Here is an 18,856-nt window from a genome sequence, read left to right on the forward strand (position 1 = left end):
ACTTTCGCGTGCATGTATCCCGTGTCCTAAGTGACCGTGTCGTCTTACAGACTTTTACTGATTTGTCGGGAGCCACAATCAATCAGAAGCGTTCGGTAACCGTACTGTATAAACTTTCTGCTTCTCAACACTGCCCTATCTGGGAATTCAAAGTTGCCAATGGGGACAAAACTGAACAAATTTCTGCTATTACTATTGACTACTGGGCCATTCCTCCGGCTATTCATGAAGTACCATTGCGGCGCAGTCCGAAGCTGGCTACCTAGTGCTAGAGACAAGTTCGACGCGTACTGTATGAACAGGTGAGTACGTTACCATGCCTATAACGTGAATAAATTGCCGTTTCCGCCCACCTCATCTTGAAATAGGGGCGCCCGGACATCACCGAAGCTGAGCTTCAGGCTCCGTACGCGCCTATGATGCCTCAAGTTTAGGCGCTCGTGAGCTTTTCAGTTCGCACGGCTCTAGTTTCACGAATTTGGCAATCTGTTCTGGGCAAGGGCTTTGGTACGTAAAGTATCTTTCCTGGGACCATGTGGAATGTTCCGTGGTTTCCTGCCTAGCTAGCTACAGGGTGGTATCCGATGTACAGTGATTTCACACAGGCGTCGATCCAACTACCCGCCCACCCGCAGGGCATCTGCCATAGTAAAAGATTATGGGAACGCTTGAGTGAATGAAAACTGCATAACATCCACCTTGTACGGACGTGCCTATGCCAAGATCCCGCTCGATGTCCGCTCGGTTGTTTCTTGTCCCGCTCACGTTCATTTACCGTAGATAGCATGGCATTGCCAGTCCTATCGACGTTCGGACAGCGCGCTCCTTCAACTTGGTTCACGGGCTGGAGCCATTAGTCGATCGACGATGACACCGGCCCAATTCAGTCATCCTACCATCCAACCTCCTATTAGGATACGAGGCTCGTGTCGGTGGGATGGCATATCTTCGATGCGCTCAGATTGGTTTTCGCGGGATCGATGTGGTGTTATCATGTTCCGCTGAGGTGGATGCCGTATATCGTCGCTGTGTATGCCCCTGCGGCTTCGGCCGCTCCGACAGGGTCCTAATGAAGTTGTGGGTATCGGTGCGGATCGACTGGTGGGGAAATGGTAGTCTCGAGGGGGCTCTAGAACTACTCCAAAGTACCTGTTTCCGAGGCTTGAATTGATCCACGTCACGGTCTTGCCGCAAGACCTAGTTCCGTAATGAAGAGGGCGCTTGTGCGTCCGAAGATCGGTGACGCATGGCTGGGGATGTCGTATCCGTACATGGCAGGATATTTGACGTGGCGGCCGCGGCGGAGTATGGCGATTGAGTCGTGTTAAGATTTGGGAGCGCGCCGGTGGTGCGGTTTTGACTGTTTTTCGAGACCGTACAGGGTGTGGGTGTAGCACTTCACTAGTGGTACGCAACTCAGAGAGATGGGCCTTGTTGTCGGTAGGAGGAACTGCATTGACGGTGAGGCCGATAGGATGATTCATTGCTGAGGATAATCCTGTTAGGCGCCAGTCCTGGTTCGCTTGCACCTCTGGTCCGGCTTCTGACAGTTTCCGCAGTCCGCTTCGGGCTGCAGCTTCAAGTGGCAGCCTGGTTCTCTCAAGCCTTTTATGCGAGTGTCAAGTTAGTATGGGCAGACCAGACACCTCAACGGTGCCGCGCATGGGCATGAACCTGGCGTCCTGTTGTCTGGGTACGTGTTAGCAATCCACTTCGGTAGTAGAGGATCCTTCGTTGACGTATCCAGCACGTGTCTTCACGCGCCGTGTATTTCACTCCGCTTGGGATGACTCGATCCGGTACACCACAATCGTATCTAGCTAGCTTCATCTCACCGGCTGCTGCGCCAATATGTCCTCCCACACCTGTCTCAGCAAGGTCTCGTGAACAGTCGCAGGATCCAAGAACATGCTCAAAATCACCTTCATATCGTCGTACGCGTTCGGCTTGTTACAAGAGAAATGCTCTCCGATCTGCCGGGCGAACCACGCTCTTTCGCTATTCGAGCTACCACTAGCATATGCGCCGGTAAACATAACGTAGAACATTAGCCGAGGTACTCGTTGCCATAAATTGTGGTCCGGATCGCGCAGCAATAGAGCTGAGATGTGTCTGCGGAGTTCTGCCACGGGTCGTCCGATGTTGTCTAGGGAGGTATCTGCGTTCAAGAACCGTAGGTACGCGCAGAGATAGCGGCTGATCTGCAGACATATCTTGAGGTTCTCTTGTGTTTGCCCGTCTAGACTGTTGTAGTAAGGATCGATAGTGAGGAAATCTTCCAAGAGGTCTTCTTGCGGGTCAAGCTCCTGCGGAGGCTGGGGTCGCCAGATGATGGATCGGTTGATTACGTGAGCGCACAGCCGCCGCCTTTGGGTTGGGTCCTGAATCTTTGACCTATCGATATCGAGTAGAGGCATTTGTTTAGCCGGGTCGTCCGAGCTTATGTACGGTCGCATCGATATACATGATTGATTTGTAAACGCAACCATAAGATTGACCTTCCACATCGCGATATCGAGATGCAAATCAGGCAGTATCGCTGCATTTTCCGTGGCTTTCTTGATCGCATTGAGGTGTAGTAATGCCGCGTCTCGGTCTCCAAGCAGTACCTGCAGTCGCATGAGGAATAGCATGGCGTGTAGTTCAGCTTTTTGTATCGGTCGGTCGGTGTCGGTCGTATCTGCTAGACGTCGTCGTATGAGACTGATTGCTTGCGCTTGGAATGTGAACCATTCCGGTATAGGCCATAGTGGTCGCTGTTGGTCGCCCGCATCGGGTGGAAGCACCAAGCTGTGCATACCACGTTCTGCACTTGTCTGAAAAGCGGAGGCATATGCGCAGATTGCATAGGTGAGTGCTGGGGAAGACACAACGAAGCGAAGGTCGTCCGCCCACAACCAAGATCTGCTGACTGAGAGTGCAAACGGTCGGATGACATCGACGTAGAATTGGAGCAGATGCTTTAGGGGTCTTCCGTGGACGATTGCTGCTGGCTCGGGACTTGGTGGCGGCATTGGTGGTGTTAATGGAAGACTGGAAACTGGAGAGGTAGTTGCGCTTTGTACTGCTTTCGATCTTCGTGCACCCTTCTCATCAACTCCTGCCATCTTCGTACTAGTGACTCGTCCATCGTTCATACGCCATCGCAGCGTGATCGATTTGCCTTGTGTCGGGCTGGGAGTTCCTGTCGAAACACCGGGCGTATCTAACCCTGCGGCCGCCAGGATCCTGCCGGTTGACGAGTCCAATTCGAGTGAGGAGTTCGTCCTTTTCCATTTCCTTGAACCTTTTGAGACGTGAGATCCAACTGCGTAGACTTCGGCTGACGTGCGGCTGAGGTTGCTGGCGTCTTTATTAATGAATAAGAGTTTGGGGGCCTGATCATCTTGCTTGGCAGAGTCTTGCTTGATCTTACGTGATGACTTCACTGGGTTCTGCCCCATGGGTGATCGACGTGATTGGACGATCCTGTAAATGTAGGGTTGCTCCCATGGTTTCGGTTGTGGCTGCGGTGAACACAATATCATATTGTAATTGAGCTCGACGAAAATCTCTCAAGCTTCTGGGGAGGCATGAGCACAAAATGAAGTTAACCTTTCGCGCATGATACATAGATCCGTTGTTTTTGTCAACCTACAGAACCTCGAGCCCGATACCCTCCATAATGCATGGTGTGATTGATAGCTTCCGGTAATTGATTGCTTGCTCAATGTGGCACCCGCAGGTACCGAGAGTAAAAGCATTATCAAGCATCTCAAGCCGAGTCAAGAACTCTTAGCTTGTTGTCATCGTCTTTGGTAATGCAGTTGCACGGACATTATGCCACAATAGAGGCGTGCTGGACTTCGGGTGATCCAGACAGGATTGAAAAGGACCTCTACGACCCCGGCTTGCAACATGTGGCGGGCTTATGTGAGCCGCCTCTGTCGGAATCTTTCTTGCCTAGGCAGGTGGTGATGCCCCAAAAGCGCGTGATAGATATGACCAGCTTGTCAATGTATAGATCTTCTGTTTGCAAGATCTTTGCTCCAGTGGTAGTGACATAGAAGGCTATCGTCTGCGAACCGTAAGCGAAGAGCTATGCTTGATAGGGCAGTGGGATTGACGAAATCTGGCATATTGTATCAGGCACAAGGCCGTCACGAGCCAATAGGATTGAGTGTCAGTCGCGAGACCCGAGACCACATTAAGCACAGCATAATGAGATGCATAAGCGTGTTCGTGAAGTTGTTTAGACGCATGCTGACTACTAGGGCATGATGCGTGTCGGCGGAGAGGTGTTCGGCGTCGGGAAGTGATTCGCCTAGCGGATTCGCCCGTAAGCCCGGCGCAGCCAAGGTGATACCATGTGAGCTGAGACGTGGCTCGCCTCGAGGGAGATTAAATCGTTCGCGATGACGGTCGAATCTGATGGCTAGTGAAGGAATTGGAAGCTGGTTTTCAGCGGATTGGCGGACAAGAATCTGCCCGACAAGCTTGGTGCAAATTCGGGCCGGGCAACAGCTGTGTACATTACCGAATGCGGCTGTCTTGAATGGAGAGAACCGACTCTGTGTACGAACTCTGAAAGTCACGAGTTGCCAGAATGAGGACACTAGCCACGGTGAGGTATTTTGCAAGGTAAGAGATTCGTACGCACTTGCAGGCAGATCTACGACCGGAAGAAAACAAGGAAAGCACGACCACTCGAAAGTCCCAACAAATAATTAGAATTATGAAAACTCTATAGCAGCGATTGCGACCTTGTACCAGCCGCGCTCACACAATGACGACTTCTCTATCGCGCCTTCTCTCAACCGTCGCGAAATCTGCAATTCTCACCTGGGCAATACCCACCCTACGAAATAGTCCCTCTCCCATCGAGCTAGGATATAGTATTAATGCATACGCCAGTCCCTGACCACAGTTATTCTTCGCGCGAAACGCTGAGTCGGCCGGTAGAGGTAACGTAGCGGACAGTCTTGAATTCTCGAATTTATGCTCTTGGCAGTCGGCCACCGAACAACCAGCCGGGATGACAAGGAGCGCCACAAAGTCCTTCTGCTGGTCGTGGACCATATTCGACTGGACATTTGTCGACGGCCGTCTCGTCGTGTCTGATCTGCGAGAGCTCCGACCGAATATGCCGTGACTTCTACCAGAGGTGGTCTGATCGGCGCTCGATGAGCCTGTGGACGGCCGGTCGGCAGTAGCGCCATGCAACATGGTCCAAACCCGCGCGACTTCCGCCGAGTCGAACATGGCACATGGGATGTTGATGGGGCCTTCCGCTTCATCAGAGCGGCCGCTGTGCTGCTGCAGATCGTGGTCTCTAGCAGCTCTTTTCCACTCAGCATCTTCGGGGCGGAAACCATAGAGCTTCGAGAGCAGTGCCACCTTGCCTCGAACTTTTATGGTGGAGAACTCGTGATTAGTCCTCCTGTCATAGTGGCTGCCAACCTGTAACACTTTCATGAACGACCGACCTGTGAAGGATCCACTACTGAAGACGACTCCGTCCGGCCATTGGAGTGGCCCGTCCACGCTTAGCCAGCTCCAGCTCGGTGCACGGGGTGCGGATGGGTACTTCACGAACTTGTTTCGCCATTTGTGAAAGGACCCAGAAGACCACAACAGACCGAACGGTAGATCGTTCTGCCAAAGCCCACAGATGTATGTGTCAGCTCTTGGCTTGCCAGGTCCAGTCACAGTCTGCCTTTGTGATATCAAGCAGGCGAACACGTAGGCCAAGCCTGCAATGGCACTGCTCTTATCTTGCTCCCGTGGCAAAAACCGCGACGTGTACTGTGCTACCAGATTGTACCAGAGAGCATAAATTTTCGGTATAGCAAGGTCGGCAGTAGTAGGCCTGTTTGTTTTCCGTGCTAGGGAGGCTTGATCAGGCTCCGGGTCAGGCACTCTTGCGCGCTTGTACTTCACCAGGCTCATCCGCCAATCGACCATGGGATCTCTGAGCGACTCGGCGGAACATCGCAGGCTGCAATCCTCCGACCACACACCAGCATCGCACTCCCAGAAAAGCTGATCATGTCCGAAGTGCAGAGTGCGCCGCGACAGAGCTCTTGCTTGTAAGCACCAAGCGCGGGAGTTCAGGTCACCCTGTGTGATGTCCTCGTTGAAGCCGCGCGGCTTGTAGTTGGTCACATGGAAATGGCCTAGGGGTATGCCGTCCTTGGTACGGTAAGGTATCTTGGCCTCTGGCAAAGCTTTCGCCTTGTATCGGACCAAGCCTTCGTCTGCCGTAGCTGAGACTGCTGCTGACAATGTCAAAGCTGCATTGTGAAAGACGATGCCCATGCGAGGTACATGCTTTGTGCGATCCTCGGGGTCATCCATCACGATGCAGAACGCATCGATCCAGAGATAGCGAAACCCTAGCTGCCGCGTCAGGGATATCGCTTGCTTAAATGTTTTGTTGAACTTCTCGACATTGATGTATTCCTCCCTAGCAGCAACGTTGGCTCTGTTAGTGCTGAATACCTTGACATCGCCTCTCGTGTAGGTCAGTGCGACGTACGGGCTGGCAAAGTTGTGATCAGTCTCAAGTAGCCTAATTGGGGATGTATCCCCGGAGCCAAGATCAAGCAATCGTGGTGGTACGGCGTACATCAAGCTACCAATGAGATCTGTCGACTTCCGGCACTCTTTGTGATTCATCACACACTCAGACAGCCAATCGACTGCACAAGTGGTCTTCGTGCCGCCATATGTTCGCCGTCGCACAACATCGCCTGACTTCGCAGCATTGCTATCTTGCTCAGCCACCAGCTGTGCTGAAGCAGGTAATGCCAGACTGCGTTTGTCATCTTTCCTGACGATCGGCAGATGGGCCACCAAGTTGTCAAGGGCAAGCCCAGGCAAGCTTGATCCAGGCGTATGCTTTCGGCTCGTGGCTGAGAGCACGATCTGCTTGGTACCATCATAGGTGAAGTTGGCAGTAGGAGGAGGCACAGGAGCTTGCTTCGCGAAGACGAGGCACAACACACAGGTCTTAGCTGATTGTACAAGGTCCACAAAATTGCGATGATGCTGAACCTTGACCTGGTCGGACTGGAAATGCCACAGCACAATCTCGAAGCATTTCGAGCATAGCCCTGTCGGCAATCTCGAAAGGTGCCGGCTTGGGTCAAATCCTAAGGAGGACCTCCTGGGTTGGGGTCCTGTCTGAGTCCTTAATGTTTGAGGGGATGCAGCACGAGTATTGTTGCTCGATTTCTGCCATAGGCCAGAATGTCTGATGGTAGGTTTGCGCTTCGACGTGTAGGATAAAGGGGAAGCGATCCTAGGTTCCGCTGCCGTCCAATGCACCCGGCCACCTGTGTTAAGTCGTTGAATCGACACATTGGATTCATTGTAATGCCTTCTCAGCGAGTTGGTTTTGCGTTGCCTTCGCATCTGCAGGTTGCCGCTGCATTACGCGACACAAGCTCATGTGGCTATGATAGTTGGTCTTGTAATCCTGGGCCAGGTGACGCAGCCTCGGCAAAGGGATATGCAAGGGGTCGGCATTCATCACACTTTGCGATATGATTCAAAGGGTTCGCGGAGAGTATGCAAAAATGCGACATGAGAGGCGAAGGCTTACCCGTTCCATCGCGACATCTTGTAGACTGCGTTCCGCGAAGGAATGCAAGTCGGGCCAGGCCTCGTTCCTTGGTTTGGTGAGGATGCCCGTTCTGAGACTGCCCACCTGCCCATACCTCATTGTGATCTACGGCCAGGTTAGGCGAAGGACTTCGACTATCGATAGTGTGTAGGTGGCGTTCAGATGGTAAGGTTTGCGGTTGTCTTCCCGGCTCAGCATAGACTTGATCGTGTTCAGAATGTCAATGTCAAGACAACTTGCCCACTCTACCATTGGTCGCATGACACGATTGGTCGGGGAATCTATGGAGTCAGGCCACTAATGGTTCATCGATGTCATGTGGTTCGAGAGTCGCGGGCTCGAACTGCCTCGAGACATGATGAGCAAGGGTGGAAAGACTGCGCATTCCTATTCACCAGGAGTGTGATAGTGATCATGTCCGCTATGGCCCGTACCGTCGAATGACAGATGCTGAAGGCGCCGGAATCGTGCTAGCGGATTTGTCGACTGAAGAAGATGGTGTGAGCTAGTGAGGGGCTGCTTCGGTGTGGAACCAATCGCATTTCGGGGCGGCGCACCATCTCAAATAGCGGATGACCTAGTCGGCTGACTTGGTAGTGTCGTAGTTATGATTCGTCAGCTTCCAGGTTTCGCATGTGACAGTCATGGTAGGCAAACAGTAGTCTCTCGCAGATGTCGCTGGATGGTCCAAGATATACTCACAAGAACTCGATGCAAGGGCAGGTCGACAGATCCGAGGCACCCCGCGGCTGAGAGAGCTGCCAAGACTCGTCGCTCAGGCTTCCCATTATTGGTTGGTTTGATCAGAAATCGGGCGACTTCACGCTTCTGGTCACGGCTCCGGAGGTACTCCGTAGCGAGAAAGTCGAGTATCGATGTCTGATAAGGTTGTCTCGAGTGTCGTCAAGTTGACTCGAGCCTGTGAGGCATGCGTTAAGGCGAAACGCAAATGTTCTTTGTCGTATCCTATCTGCGACAGATGCAAGAGCAGGGAGATCAACTGCGCTTACAAAAACATACCTCTGGGTGGCGGACTGTCGCAAGAACGATCTCGTGAGTTCTCACGAGTCAAAGCCGATCATGACGTTTCAACTGGTTCTGCCGAGCCATCAGGTGTTGTTTTGGTCCCTAAGCTGGTTCAGCGTCTTCCTGAGCCACCTTGTATCGTCCCGACCAATGATGCAACCACTTCCTTCATGCTTAAGCTAGCAAAGAGGCATGTACTCAACTTTGGCACGCAAGGCGGAAATGTGTTCATGCACAAGGATATTGCTCCATCCCAAGTAGCCAAGAATCTGCAAGCTCTTTGTCGCCAGTCCACAGTCATAGCGTGTCGTCGCCTGAAGGTGGAGCTCGAGGTGCAAGAGCAGCTAGGGTATACCTTAGGAGCTCTGAACATGATGGTGCAGCGCGCGCCAGACGTATGGCAAATGCTTGCTTGCGTGCAATGTTTGACTCTGGTTCAGATAATCACGCTCTTCATTCTGAGCTCTAGCCCCGCGCATCGCTATCAGGCAGAAATGCGGCAACATATGCTCTTCTTGTGGACAAAGAAGCTCTGGATGATGGCTCCATCTCAGCTTCCCTCCAGCCTGACACCGCGTGAGGCGTTTTTGCTAGCAGAGTCCGTAAGGAGGACGATTATTGTCAGCAGTGATTTGCAAGCTCTCAACCACTCGATCAGGTATGGCTGGATTGAGCACAATATCTTCCTTGATGCTTTGCCGTTCGAGAGACGCGCCGCGCTTTGGGACGTACCGGACGAAGAATTCGACGGACACTTTGCTGGAGCCAAGCAAGATATCATATCATGGAGAGAGTTTGCCGATATGTTTGACGCAGGTTTAGTATCTTCCACAATGACTTCTTTCGAGGTGATGCTGCTCGTCGGTGCCAAGACGAAACCGGTCGTAGAAGCTCAACTGAAAGCTGCTTCCCCCGGGCATGTAGCGTTAGAGAATATATCGCAGAAGCGGAAGAGCTTCACCACATGAACCTCTGAACTTGATCAGGCTCTTGTTGCCACTCAAAGCCATGGTAAAGGAATAGTCGGCATGTAATAAGGTTGATGAGCATGTACCAAGCAATCTCGATCCAAACGCTTTGCTTCGCGAAAGACTTCAACAGCCTCCTCACACGGTTGCTGGCGCCGCTTGCCGCTGTTGCATCTTGAGATAAAACATCTTCTGAGTCGGGTAAATGAAGCCTCCACATCAACCATGGCACAATGAAGTATCTCGGCTCAACAAGCGGCGCCGTGATAAGCGACAAAGCTGTACTGAGTAGCCATACCATGAAGAAGCTGATGCGGTTTGTATCTGCCTCTACTCTGATGGAATCGCCTCTGCCTGATGATGTAGATGGTCGACGACCTCTGCTGCCTTTGACACCTGGACCACCACTGAAGCCACTTTTGCTACCAAGTGCTTGGACCGACAACCAGGCGCAAGCAGCGTAGACAGGGACTGCGGCATACCACTTCCATGGCGCGAGCCTCAAGATCTTGAAGACGTAGAAGGTGTAATGACGGTTATCCGCCAGCAGGAATGGGTGAACAATGGTGTTGAGGTGCACAACAGCAAGCATGGAAGTCACGACGAGGCCAATGAGCCATAGTCGAGGTGTACGTTGTAGCAGGAGCGGGTTAGCCAGCTGAGGCAGTACAGCTGGCCATGAAAAGAACATCAAGAAAGGCCACAGATAGAGCATTTGTGGTAGATGGATGCTAGCAACGTGGTTGGTCTTGTCTCCAAGTACAACTCCGCCGTTCCATACAACAAAAGCCGTAAAGGAAGCAAGAAGACCAAAGTGTGGCCAAAGATCAAGCAACATCTCTGGTAAGGCGTTGAAAGCGGAAGTGACCAAAGAAATGATCGTGATGGGGAAGTCTGACATTCTCGGTCAGATTTTCTATATATTTGGAAGGTGCCACTAACGTACCTTCAAAATATGCATCTGCGACTGGAGGGTCATGTACACGTGTCTGGTTTTTGACCGTATGTACTGCTTGGAGCCCGCCCGTGAAGACAGCCACCCAGAATATGTTTGTCTGTCTTGCTCCCAGGGCTAAAAGCCCACACATGAAATGCAATAGCTGAACCACATATTTGGCTCTCCCTTTCCGCTGCAAGCCTGCCTGCCACAGAGCGTATGTACATATGACAGTGAACGCGGAGAGAACGTCTGTGTAATAAAGCCCGCTGAAGAAGAAAAGTGGTGGGAATGTGTGGATTGCCAGTAGTTGTGGCAATCGCACTCCAGACCTTGAGAACTTGCAGCCAAACCTCATCCAGAATGAGCAAGATAGTGTCAGGAAATAAAGCGTGATCATGCTTGTTATCCTCAGTTGATAGGGCGTCAACATCTCCGAATGAGAACCGAGGGAGAATATTTTGCTGACGAAGACGGACCAGATATAGAGGCCAGGAGGTGTAGTGATTTTGTCGTTCCATTTGGTCCAGTTGCCCTGCCAGAAGGTATCTGCTTGTGGCATATGGAAGAATTCGTCGAGATAAGGCTCAGGAAGCGTGGTCTGCACTCGTCTCAACCATTCCATTTGCGTACCGAATAGGAGTATTGACATTGCACCCTGAAAGGCATTCTTAGTCGGACTCGAAGACGACCGTCCACCGATGTCTCGGGGCTTCGATAGAGACATTGCCTTGACAGTCTTGATGGCATAGGGTAGAGGTTCAACAACAAAGAAAATAAGACCAACGGCATCAACGGAAGGGTAATTTCGCCAATCAAATTCTTGGAAAGCTGACGCGTCTTTTCAAGATTCTCGAGACGCGTCGATCTTGAACCCCACTATAGACTCGCATCTGCTTCACTGTTCACGATGAGCGAGCGGGAAGGGACGGCGACTTGAAGTGATGTTGCCTTGAGTATAGGCGTCGCATCTCACTTTGTATTTCGAAAGATATATCCCGGCCCACCATGGCGTTTCCGCATCCTCCAGGTCTACTACCGTCAGAAGTCGCATTCCTCTGCGAGATGGAAATGGTGACGATTGTTCCTCGCCAACGACTCGAACGTCTCGACTTGCTAGGAGTACGTTGACACCCATGTAGGTGCAAAGCACTCATTCTACTCTTTCCGCGCTATGGTCGAATACTGTGTCTGACCCCAGGTTCCTGGTACAGGGACCTACGCATCCACTAATTCCTCCCTCCCGAACGACTCTCCCACTCTGGCTCGCCTTGCTGCTCAAGCGGCAGCGGAGAATCAATATCATTCCTCCGCCATGGCTGGATCCAGACAATCTTCGTGAGATGCTGGAGCTCGAGACATCGCACTTTCAGGACGAGTTCTCTCCAGCCGCACCATTGCCTTCTCTAGAGTCAAGTACATTCCCTCGGCAGCCCACAAGCAGAAGTCGAAAACCGAGTGAGCTGGAAGCAAGGTTGTACGGCGCAGAAGGAAAACCGCTATATGTGTCCGAACCGTTTCTCTCCTCCTGCACAGCAACAGCTCCACCTACAAATTTACCGTACCACTGGTACGAATTCAGCCACCTCCTGCTCGATGCGGCATCGGACGATTTGTCAAATCCAGATCTGATCTCGAATCTGCTGCGCGATATCAGAGAGGTCAGACAAGCAAAAATGAGGCGCGGTTACCACGAAATTACAGACGGTAGTGAGGGAGTCAGACTTGATGGAGTAGGCGCGATGGAAGTTAGTGAAAGCAGAGGCTTCATCATGGGCCTGATGGGCGGGTTGCGGATGGTTGGTGGAAGCAGAGAACAGGCCAGGAGAGAAGCAGCTGAAGAGGAGAGGGAGAACAGGGCACGGCGAGAAGAGGACGATGAGGATGAAGATATGACTTGAGAGGAGGTATCGAGACAATCCCATTTGGACCATTACCCGGTCTACGGCACAAGAGACAAGTTAGCTATCCACGCCCGAGTCAGCCAGGCTGCAAACTTCGGAAAGACCAGCAATAAGTCCACTTGCATCAGGACTCCTGTTCCCACATGGGAGGCAGGTGACCATGCCTGCATACACCACTCCATCGACGGCGAAGCCCTATCACATGCCATAGCTGTCACTTCCCCTCCACATCGAAGCATTACGAGCGAGCCGCTGGTGATGCGACTCCTCACCTATGAATAGTTCTCTCTGGTTCAAACGCTTTGTCGAAAGCGAAGTTCAGCTTTGCAGGTTCTATATGCGGTCTACAGGCTACGCGCAGCCGGTGTGTGGGTTAAACAGCCATCAGTGCGCGCATATCGACTACCCATGGAGCTGCGCGTCTGACTCTAGGGCGAAACAGGTCTGTTCATCGCAATGGGCTACAAGCATAGCATACAATGTCGATTGGCAGTCTATGGTCATGCCAGACTGTATATGGCTGTCTGGACGTGATATTGCACGATCGAGTCGGACTCGGACCGTGTGCGGAACAGAAATATTGGACATGAAGACGTTGCGAGAGCTACGCCTAGCTTCAGTAGATAGTAAAAGCTCCCGGAAGAAGAGTCGCTTGCTGCTCTAACGCCTTTTCGGACTCGAGACCTCCAGATGGCGTTCTCGACAATATTGTGATGTTTCTACAATGAGATACTGCAAGCTAGGCGCGCTTTCTTGTAAGGTGAAATCCACGCAATATCATGCCTTACTGCCGTCGAGATACTATAGTTCTCGCAGCTCGTCCACCAGCAGCTTGCCAGATGCACTTTCACTACGGTACCTGCGTATTCAGTCATGTCTTCCCAGTGCGCACAATAGCACCTTTTTGTTATAAGGTCGTTACCGACTCGTGCTTGCGTAGGCGCATTTATGGTTGTAGGAGCGGCGCGTACAGTGCCCACTGCTTAGGCCGTTTCATCTGGTTGAGCAGAGTAGCGGTTCGGTACTCGAGCGCTTTGGTGTGGACAGAGTAGCCCTCACCTCATTCCCCGTGGCATATCTTAGGATAGCGCATCTCATGTCCCTGTCCCATCTGTGTCTTGCCAACCACATCCGATCGATACGGCACTATCGATGAAATCAAGAATATATGCATTCCCTATCTACCCTCCCCTCCCCCCTCTCCCCCTCCACTTTCATCATCACTGCCCCACCCCACCCATAGTCTGCTGCGCATCCCGTTCCATCATCTTCCTCCTCGCCTCCAAAATCATCTCATCCCTCCTCCTCTTCAACGTCTCCTGTCTACTCTCTTTCGTGGTTCCCCATGTCGCACCCCCATTCCCACTCCCATTTGTACTTCCACTCCCCGTACCCATATTTAAGCTGTTCGCTTCTCTCTGCTTCCCCTTGTCCTCCAACGCAATCCGGCTCTGCAGGTTATACCTCGTTATCAGATCTGGTTCGTTGCGTTTCGAGGTAGAAAGGAGGGACTGGAGGTTTGAGGTTGTTGAGGTGGTTGTTGATGGGGATGTCGATTGTGAGGGTGGGATGTTGGGTTGGAAGGAGGGGGGTGCCTGTTGGTGGGTTAGTATTGTGTTTTGTAGAGGAGTGTAGCGTGTAGCCAGGGGTGTATGGCAGGGTAGAGGGAGGTAGCGGAGGCGCGGCACATGCCCTGCTCTACCCTACTCCAGACTGTCCTGCCCACCAACACACGCCATCGGCGCCTCCAACCAAAGGAGAGAAACACAACTCACAGCATCCAACCGCCCACCCCCCAGCACCCGTTCAATAGTCCCCTGCACACTCCCCCGATTCCGCTGCAAATCCCACATGATATCCCGTCTACTCAGCTGCGGGAACATAGCTGCCACCTGCTCGACTTGCGCGGGTGTAAAGCGCAGACCATTGCGCGGTTGTTGTTGTGAGGAGGATGCTGTGGTTGAGGATGACGAGGCGAAGAAGTAGCGGTAGAGGACGTAGCCTAGGGCTAGGACTATTGCGATGGAGGGGTAAGAGATTGTTTCTTCGTTTGTGGTCATCTTTGTGGGCGACGGAGTTGTGGTTTGTGCGATTATGAGGACCGGATGTCGAAGATTGCCCTTAGATTCTGGACTGGCAACTGTGTCCAACAACTGAGGCAGTGACGAGCGAAAGTGATCAGGAAGTGACGAATGGGGTCTAGATTGGGGATGCGCCGAGGCAAGGCGGATCGTATGCCAGTGATGCTTTGTGTCTGTAATTCGTAGTATTTGGGAGGATTGTAATGATATCTGCGCTGTTGGTACTGATAGTAGTCCACTGTGCAAAGCAGTTGCCTGGACCGTTACGATAGATACGGACGCGATGCGAACCAGATCGGTGTCAGATAGTCATCGATTCCGGTAGTTGTCCGAAGCAGAGATGCGTATGCTACGGTTGGAGAAGAGGTCCAAAAAGGAAGTTATGCATACGGAAAAGTATTTTACAGGAGGAAGAGGTCTTTCCAGGTCTAAGTAGTAGTGATACATCTATCTGTACAAACACAAAGCTCGCAAACAGCAACATTGTACAGCTTTCATCTCCTTTTATACATCGCTTCCTGCACCAGATCGCGTTGAAGAGGAGTGTGTCCCAACAATGTGCGACCGTCGCTCCTGTCCTCAATGACCCGGTGACTTGGACGCCCGAACAAATTCCAATCATCAGCCTAGCCTGCTCGCAGACTCGAAGTCCTCACCGCTCGGAGCGTGAGCAGAAAGTTTGTGGCGAACGTGGAGCTTGGGTTTGGCCCATAGTATCGCTTCTTGAGCTGCTGTCAGTCTTGCTTGCGAACAGGCTATTTGTTAATCTCGCCATCTCTGGAGTCGTAGCGAGTATCTGTTTGGCGGCACTTAAAGCGGTCTCAATACTTCTCTCGCATTAAAAGGGTGAATTCGGCGAAACGCTTTCCCCTCGAGCGTGATGGACAACGCCACCAATGGTACCGGCTGTATATTTGTCCTATCCAGGGGCAGGCGAGAGGCAGGGGTGGGTGCGCCCACTTCTCGCATCTGGTACCGCATAGAATGATCGTAGCGTTCCTGCGCTGTTGACGGCAATATAATCGACACAATTTTTCACCTGCCCCTGGAGTTCCTAGCTTTCTTTGGTAGTCTGCTTGGAATCTTCTGATCAGAACTCTGTTCGAACTGCTTGAAGAAGTCCTCCGCTGAAGTGGCACCCACCCCGGAGTTGTTCTTCTTTGCGTCGTTTGCAGCAGGCTTGGGCGGATCCTCAACTCCACGTGTGATTTGCTCATCTAGATCCTGCTCCTCGATTTCTTCGCTGCCAATAGAAGACAACTCGCCTGAATCAGGGAGATCCTGAACAGGAGCTGGTAACGGGTCGACCTCCTTGTTCGACTCGCTTGCAAAGGGCACAAGTGAATGTTCGGTATCATGAGAAGATGCTTGTCGCAAGTCTTGCTCCAGGTTTTCCTCAGCGTCAAATGAGGTCCTCTCAACTGGCGTCAAAAGCTCCTGCGTGGTCGATGCAGTGTCTCGCACGGACCCTGGGGCTAGCTCAACGCTTGACTGCCCTTGAGGATTTTCTCCACCATATGATGCTTCCAGATCTCCCAGCAGGCTATCAATAGCCTCGTTTTCCTCGTTCGTGATTCGACTCTGGTAGAACATGGATTTGAACTCGGGAAGCGGCGGGTCTCTGCTTACGGCTCTGATTTTCAATCGTCTATGCCGGCGCGGTCCGGCCGTTCTCGCAACCATGCGCGGATCGTCGAACGGTATCCTTCGAGCCCTGCCTAGGTAACTTTTGACAATTTTGTTGAACGGGCGACCGTACGCATGTGTCCTGAAGAAACGACCGAACGGATGTGTCCTGAGTCTTAACCTTGACAATTTACGCTGGGGCATGGGACGACTGTACGGATGTGTCTTGACTCTCGATCCTGACGATTTACGCAGGGGCGTCGACGTCGCTGTTTCCGTCTTCGAGTTGTACTTGATTATGAGTATACGATGTCTTTGACGTCGTAGTTTGCGTGCACGCTTCGTCATTTCTCTGCTTTGTGAACTTCCAGTTTTGTCTGTGGTTGCATTGCTGTCTGAGGTAAGCTCTTCACGCTGTGGGTTGCTGAGCTTCTCCTGCCGTAACAGCCTACCAGGTTCGTTGGGGGGATGCCGTGTGGTACTGTCCACGTCTGACTTGCGATAGACTTCCGCAGCATCGGGTCGATGGCTGTTTAGTCTGATCCTGAACTTTGGGTATGTAGGCCGGATTTTGATGGGCGCACTACTGGGCGTCTTCTTAATTCGCGGAAACATAGATGGACGCTGAGTCTGTTCCAGGCGAGACCGCACTCGGCGCTTAGCCTCTTGCCTTTGTGTTTCACGGAATGCTTTCCTCCTGTCCTTGTAGGGCACTTGATTTAGAAACAGCGCGACCCTCCGACTCTTCGACCGTTCATTCACGCTGAGTAGCTCGGTGACATCGAAGACCGATGGGTAATATTCGTTCCTTTTGCTGACGGCTACAAGCCAGCATCAGCAATCTTTTTCGTCTCCAAGAAGCCAGGGATCATCCTCACCAGATTGTGTCACATTTTCTTTGTCGCCTTCAGCGAGCCACCGAGCGGCGAATGAGGTGTTGGGGACTTCGATCAACGTGCTGTGAACCACGTGCTGTGAACCATCTCCGTCTACTGCCTCCACTGAGAAGCTTATTGGGGACACCGACAAGAAGCCGAACTTGTTAGGCCAGAAGATCTGGCTAGCTTTCTGCTCGATCTCCGTACGATCTGGTGAATCCTCTGCATGCTCTGACACGCTGGCCGTGCCTGCAAAGAACCACTGGTTCTTGGTTTCATCGAAATAATCGCCGTTGAGCCATTTTGTGTACTGCGATTGATCCGCGAATGCCGGTAAATCTCGTTCTTTACCATCAGGCTGATGCCATGCCGCGACGAATTGTACTATATGTCCCGGAGGAAACAGATCTGCTGCGCCGTGCATACGTATCGAATCTGCATTGATGTCAAAGGACGTGTCTGTGTCGTGCGACTCGTCTCTCCCAGCATGCAACCCCGTACTCGGCTCCAATGACAGGAGACCGGCTTTTTGACCCCAACCGGCCCCACCACTCGTCACCCTGTGTAATCTTGCGCCATCCATGAAAGAGTTGTTGAGTTCTCTGGCCGACAGCCTCCAACCTGTTTCTTCGGAGAACTTGAAAACTGTTTCTTTGTACCCATGTTTGCTCACCCTCATGCGACGAAAGACTAAAGCAAAGACACGCAATTCTATGCTGGGATTTTCTTGGCGTTTAGCTTGTACGAGCGGCGGAATAATATGTTCCAACTCATGTGAAGCTGCTAAGATCTTGCCGTCATAGCGTTTAACTTGTCGTATAATGTTGCCCATGCTTGAGACAATGGTGGCTGGTTTGGTCAACCTGATTAGCTCGGTCGACAACACCGCAGGCGTGAATGATCGCGCCCTAGCATTTCGTTGCGCTCTGCTATAGACAGGTATCTCCACTTCAGCCAGATATTGTCGTTTACTGGCTTCGGCATAAGTTCGGTGGCGGGTTGAACGCCAGATCTGTTCGAACATGGTGGATAGGCGCCCATTCACGAATAAAGTGTTCGCGACTGGCGCTCTGTAAAAGGTGACCATGTCTCGCTCCATGAAGAGGTCGGAATGATCTTTATGGGGCCTTGTCCTCAGAGTCAAAAGGGGCAGGTTCTCAGACTTGTTGGCCGCATGTGTCACTTTGAAATGAGTTGAGACGCATACTGCAATACCCTCGTAGCCGTCATAGTCGACTGCCCATGCTTCATCACGTTCTTCGACAGCAGGCAGAGTGTCTACCACAGCCACAATTGATCGCCGCTGCACATCCCGCCGGATTGTAGGGAATATGCGACTTATAGCGTCAGCCAGAAAGTTGTGCCCAGGCTCGAAGAGATATGCGAGCCGTGGCGTGGTCAGAAACAGTGCGGTCGTAAGATATCTCGCTTGTTCGGGGTTCTCTGCAACATCAATTCGTGGTAGCTGGCTCAGGACTTTGTCTAGATCCAAGTCTGCGCCTCTCGTAGTGAGCCATGTGGCTGTAGGCCGGACAGGAGTTTCTCCTAAAGGGTTATATTCCTTCAGATGAGCTCGCACAGCCGATCTGGATAGATGGCGGCGACATTTGATGAGTCGTTGTGAGCTATGTCCAAGTAGTTTCTGTCCTGAAGCTATCGAGAAGCACGGCACCCGATGTAGCGTGTTGAGAACGACCGCGTTGAGCATCGTCCTTGGCAGTGTTCAAGAGCTGACGATGGCTTCGAGTGAAAGACATGGTCACTCTGGCCTCGGTGACCAAAGAACACGCATCGTGACAAACAATGAACGGCAAGGCGCAAAGATGCGAA

At 52.1% G+C, this 18,856-nt stretch overlaps 6 protein-coding genes across 6 annotated transcripts; 1 reads left to right on the forward strand and 5 right to left on the reverse strand.

The window, feature by feature from the left end:
• Positions 1-1,826: 1,826 nt before the first annotated feature.
• Positions 1,827-3,527, reverse strand: PMZ80_008010 (uncharacterized protein; the record flags this gene model as incomplete). The annotated part of the gene is made up of 1 exon (XM_064876414.1): positions 1,827-3,527. The coding sequence occupies one exon, from the start codon at positions 3,525-3,527 to the stop codon at positions 1,827-1,829; it is 1,701 nt and encodes a 566-aa protein (XP_064727721.1).
• A 1,231-nt stretch (positions 3,528-4,758) lies between these two features.
• On the reverse strand, positions 4,759-7,594 carry PMZ80_008011 (uncharacterized protein; the record flags this gene model as incomplete). Its single annotated transcript, XM_064876415.1, has 2 exons — positions 4,759-7,050; positions 7,586-7,594. 2 exons carry the CDS (start codon positions 7,592-7,594, stop codon positions 4,759-4,761), a joined length of 2,301 nt encoding a protein of 766 aa, XP_064727722.1.
• A 1,995-nt stretch (positions 7,595-9,589) lies between these two features.
• Positions 9,590-11,264, reverse strand: ALG10 (glucosyltransferase; the record flags this gene model as incomplete). The annotated part of the gene is made up of 2 exons (XM_064876416.1): positions 9,590-10,494; positions 10,547-11,264. The coding sequence occupies 2 exons, from the start codon at positions 11,262-11,264 to the stop codon at positions 9,590-9,592; spliced, it is 1,623 nt and encodes a 540-aa protein (XP_064727723.1).
• A 281-nt stretch (positions 11,265-11,545) lies between these two features.
• Positions 11,546-12,438, forward strand: PSF2 (DNA replication protein psf2; the record flags this gene model as incomplete). The annotated part of the gene is made up of 2 exons (XM_064876417.1): positions 11,546-11,659; positions 11,680-12,438. The coding sequence occupies 2 exons, from the start codon at positions 11,546-11,548 to the stop codon at positions 12,436-12,438; spliced, it is 873 nt and encodes a 290-aa protein (XP_064727724.1).
• A 1,223-nt stretch (positions 12,439-13,661) lies between these two features.
• Positions 13,662-14,501, reverse strand: PMZ80_008014 (uncharacterized protein; the record flags this gene model as incomplete). The annotated part of the gene is made up of 2 exons (XM_064876418.1): positions 13,662-14,036; positions 14,217-14,501. 2 exons carry the CDS (start codon positions 14,499-14,501, stop codon positions 13,662-13,664), a joined length of 660 nt encoding a protein of 219 aa, XP_064727725.1.
• Positions 14,502-15,557: 1,056 nt separating this feature from the next.
• On the reverse strand, positions 15,558-18,734 carry PMZ80_008015 (uncharacterized protein; the record flags this gene model as incomplete). Its single annotated transcript, XM_064876419.1, has 2 exons — positions 15,558-16,969; positions 17,027-18,734. The coding sequence occupies 2 exons, from the start codon at positions 18,732-18,734 to the stop codon at positions 15,558-15,560; spliced, it is 3,120 nt and encodes a 1,039-aa protein (XP_064727726.1).
• Positions 18,735-18,856: the final 122 nt, after the last annotated feature.

The sequence above is a fragment of the Knufia obscura genome, assembly GCF_036327395.1.
Source record: "Knufia obscura strain CCFEE 5817 isolate CBS 148926 chromosome Unknown scaffold_10, whole genome shotgun sequence".
Lineage (NCBI taxonomy): Eukaryota > Fungi > Ascomycota > Eurotiomycetes > Chaetothyriales > Trichomeriaceae > Knufia > Knufia obscura.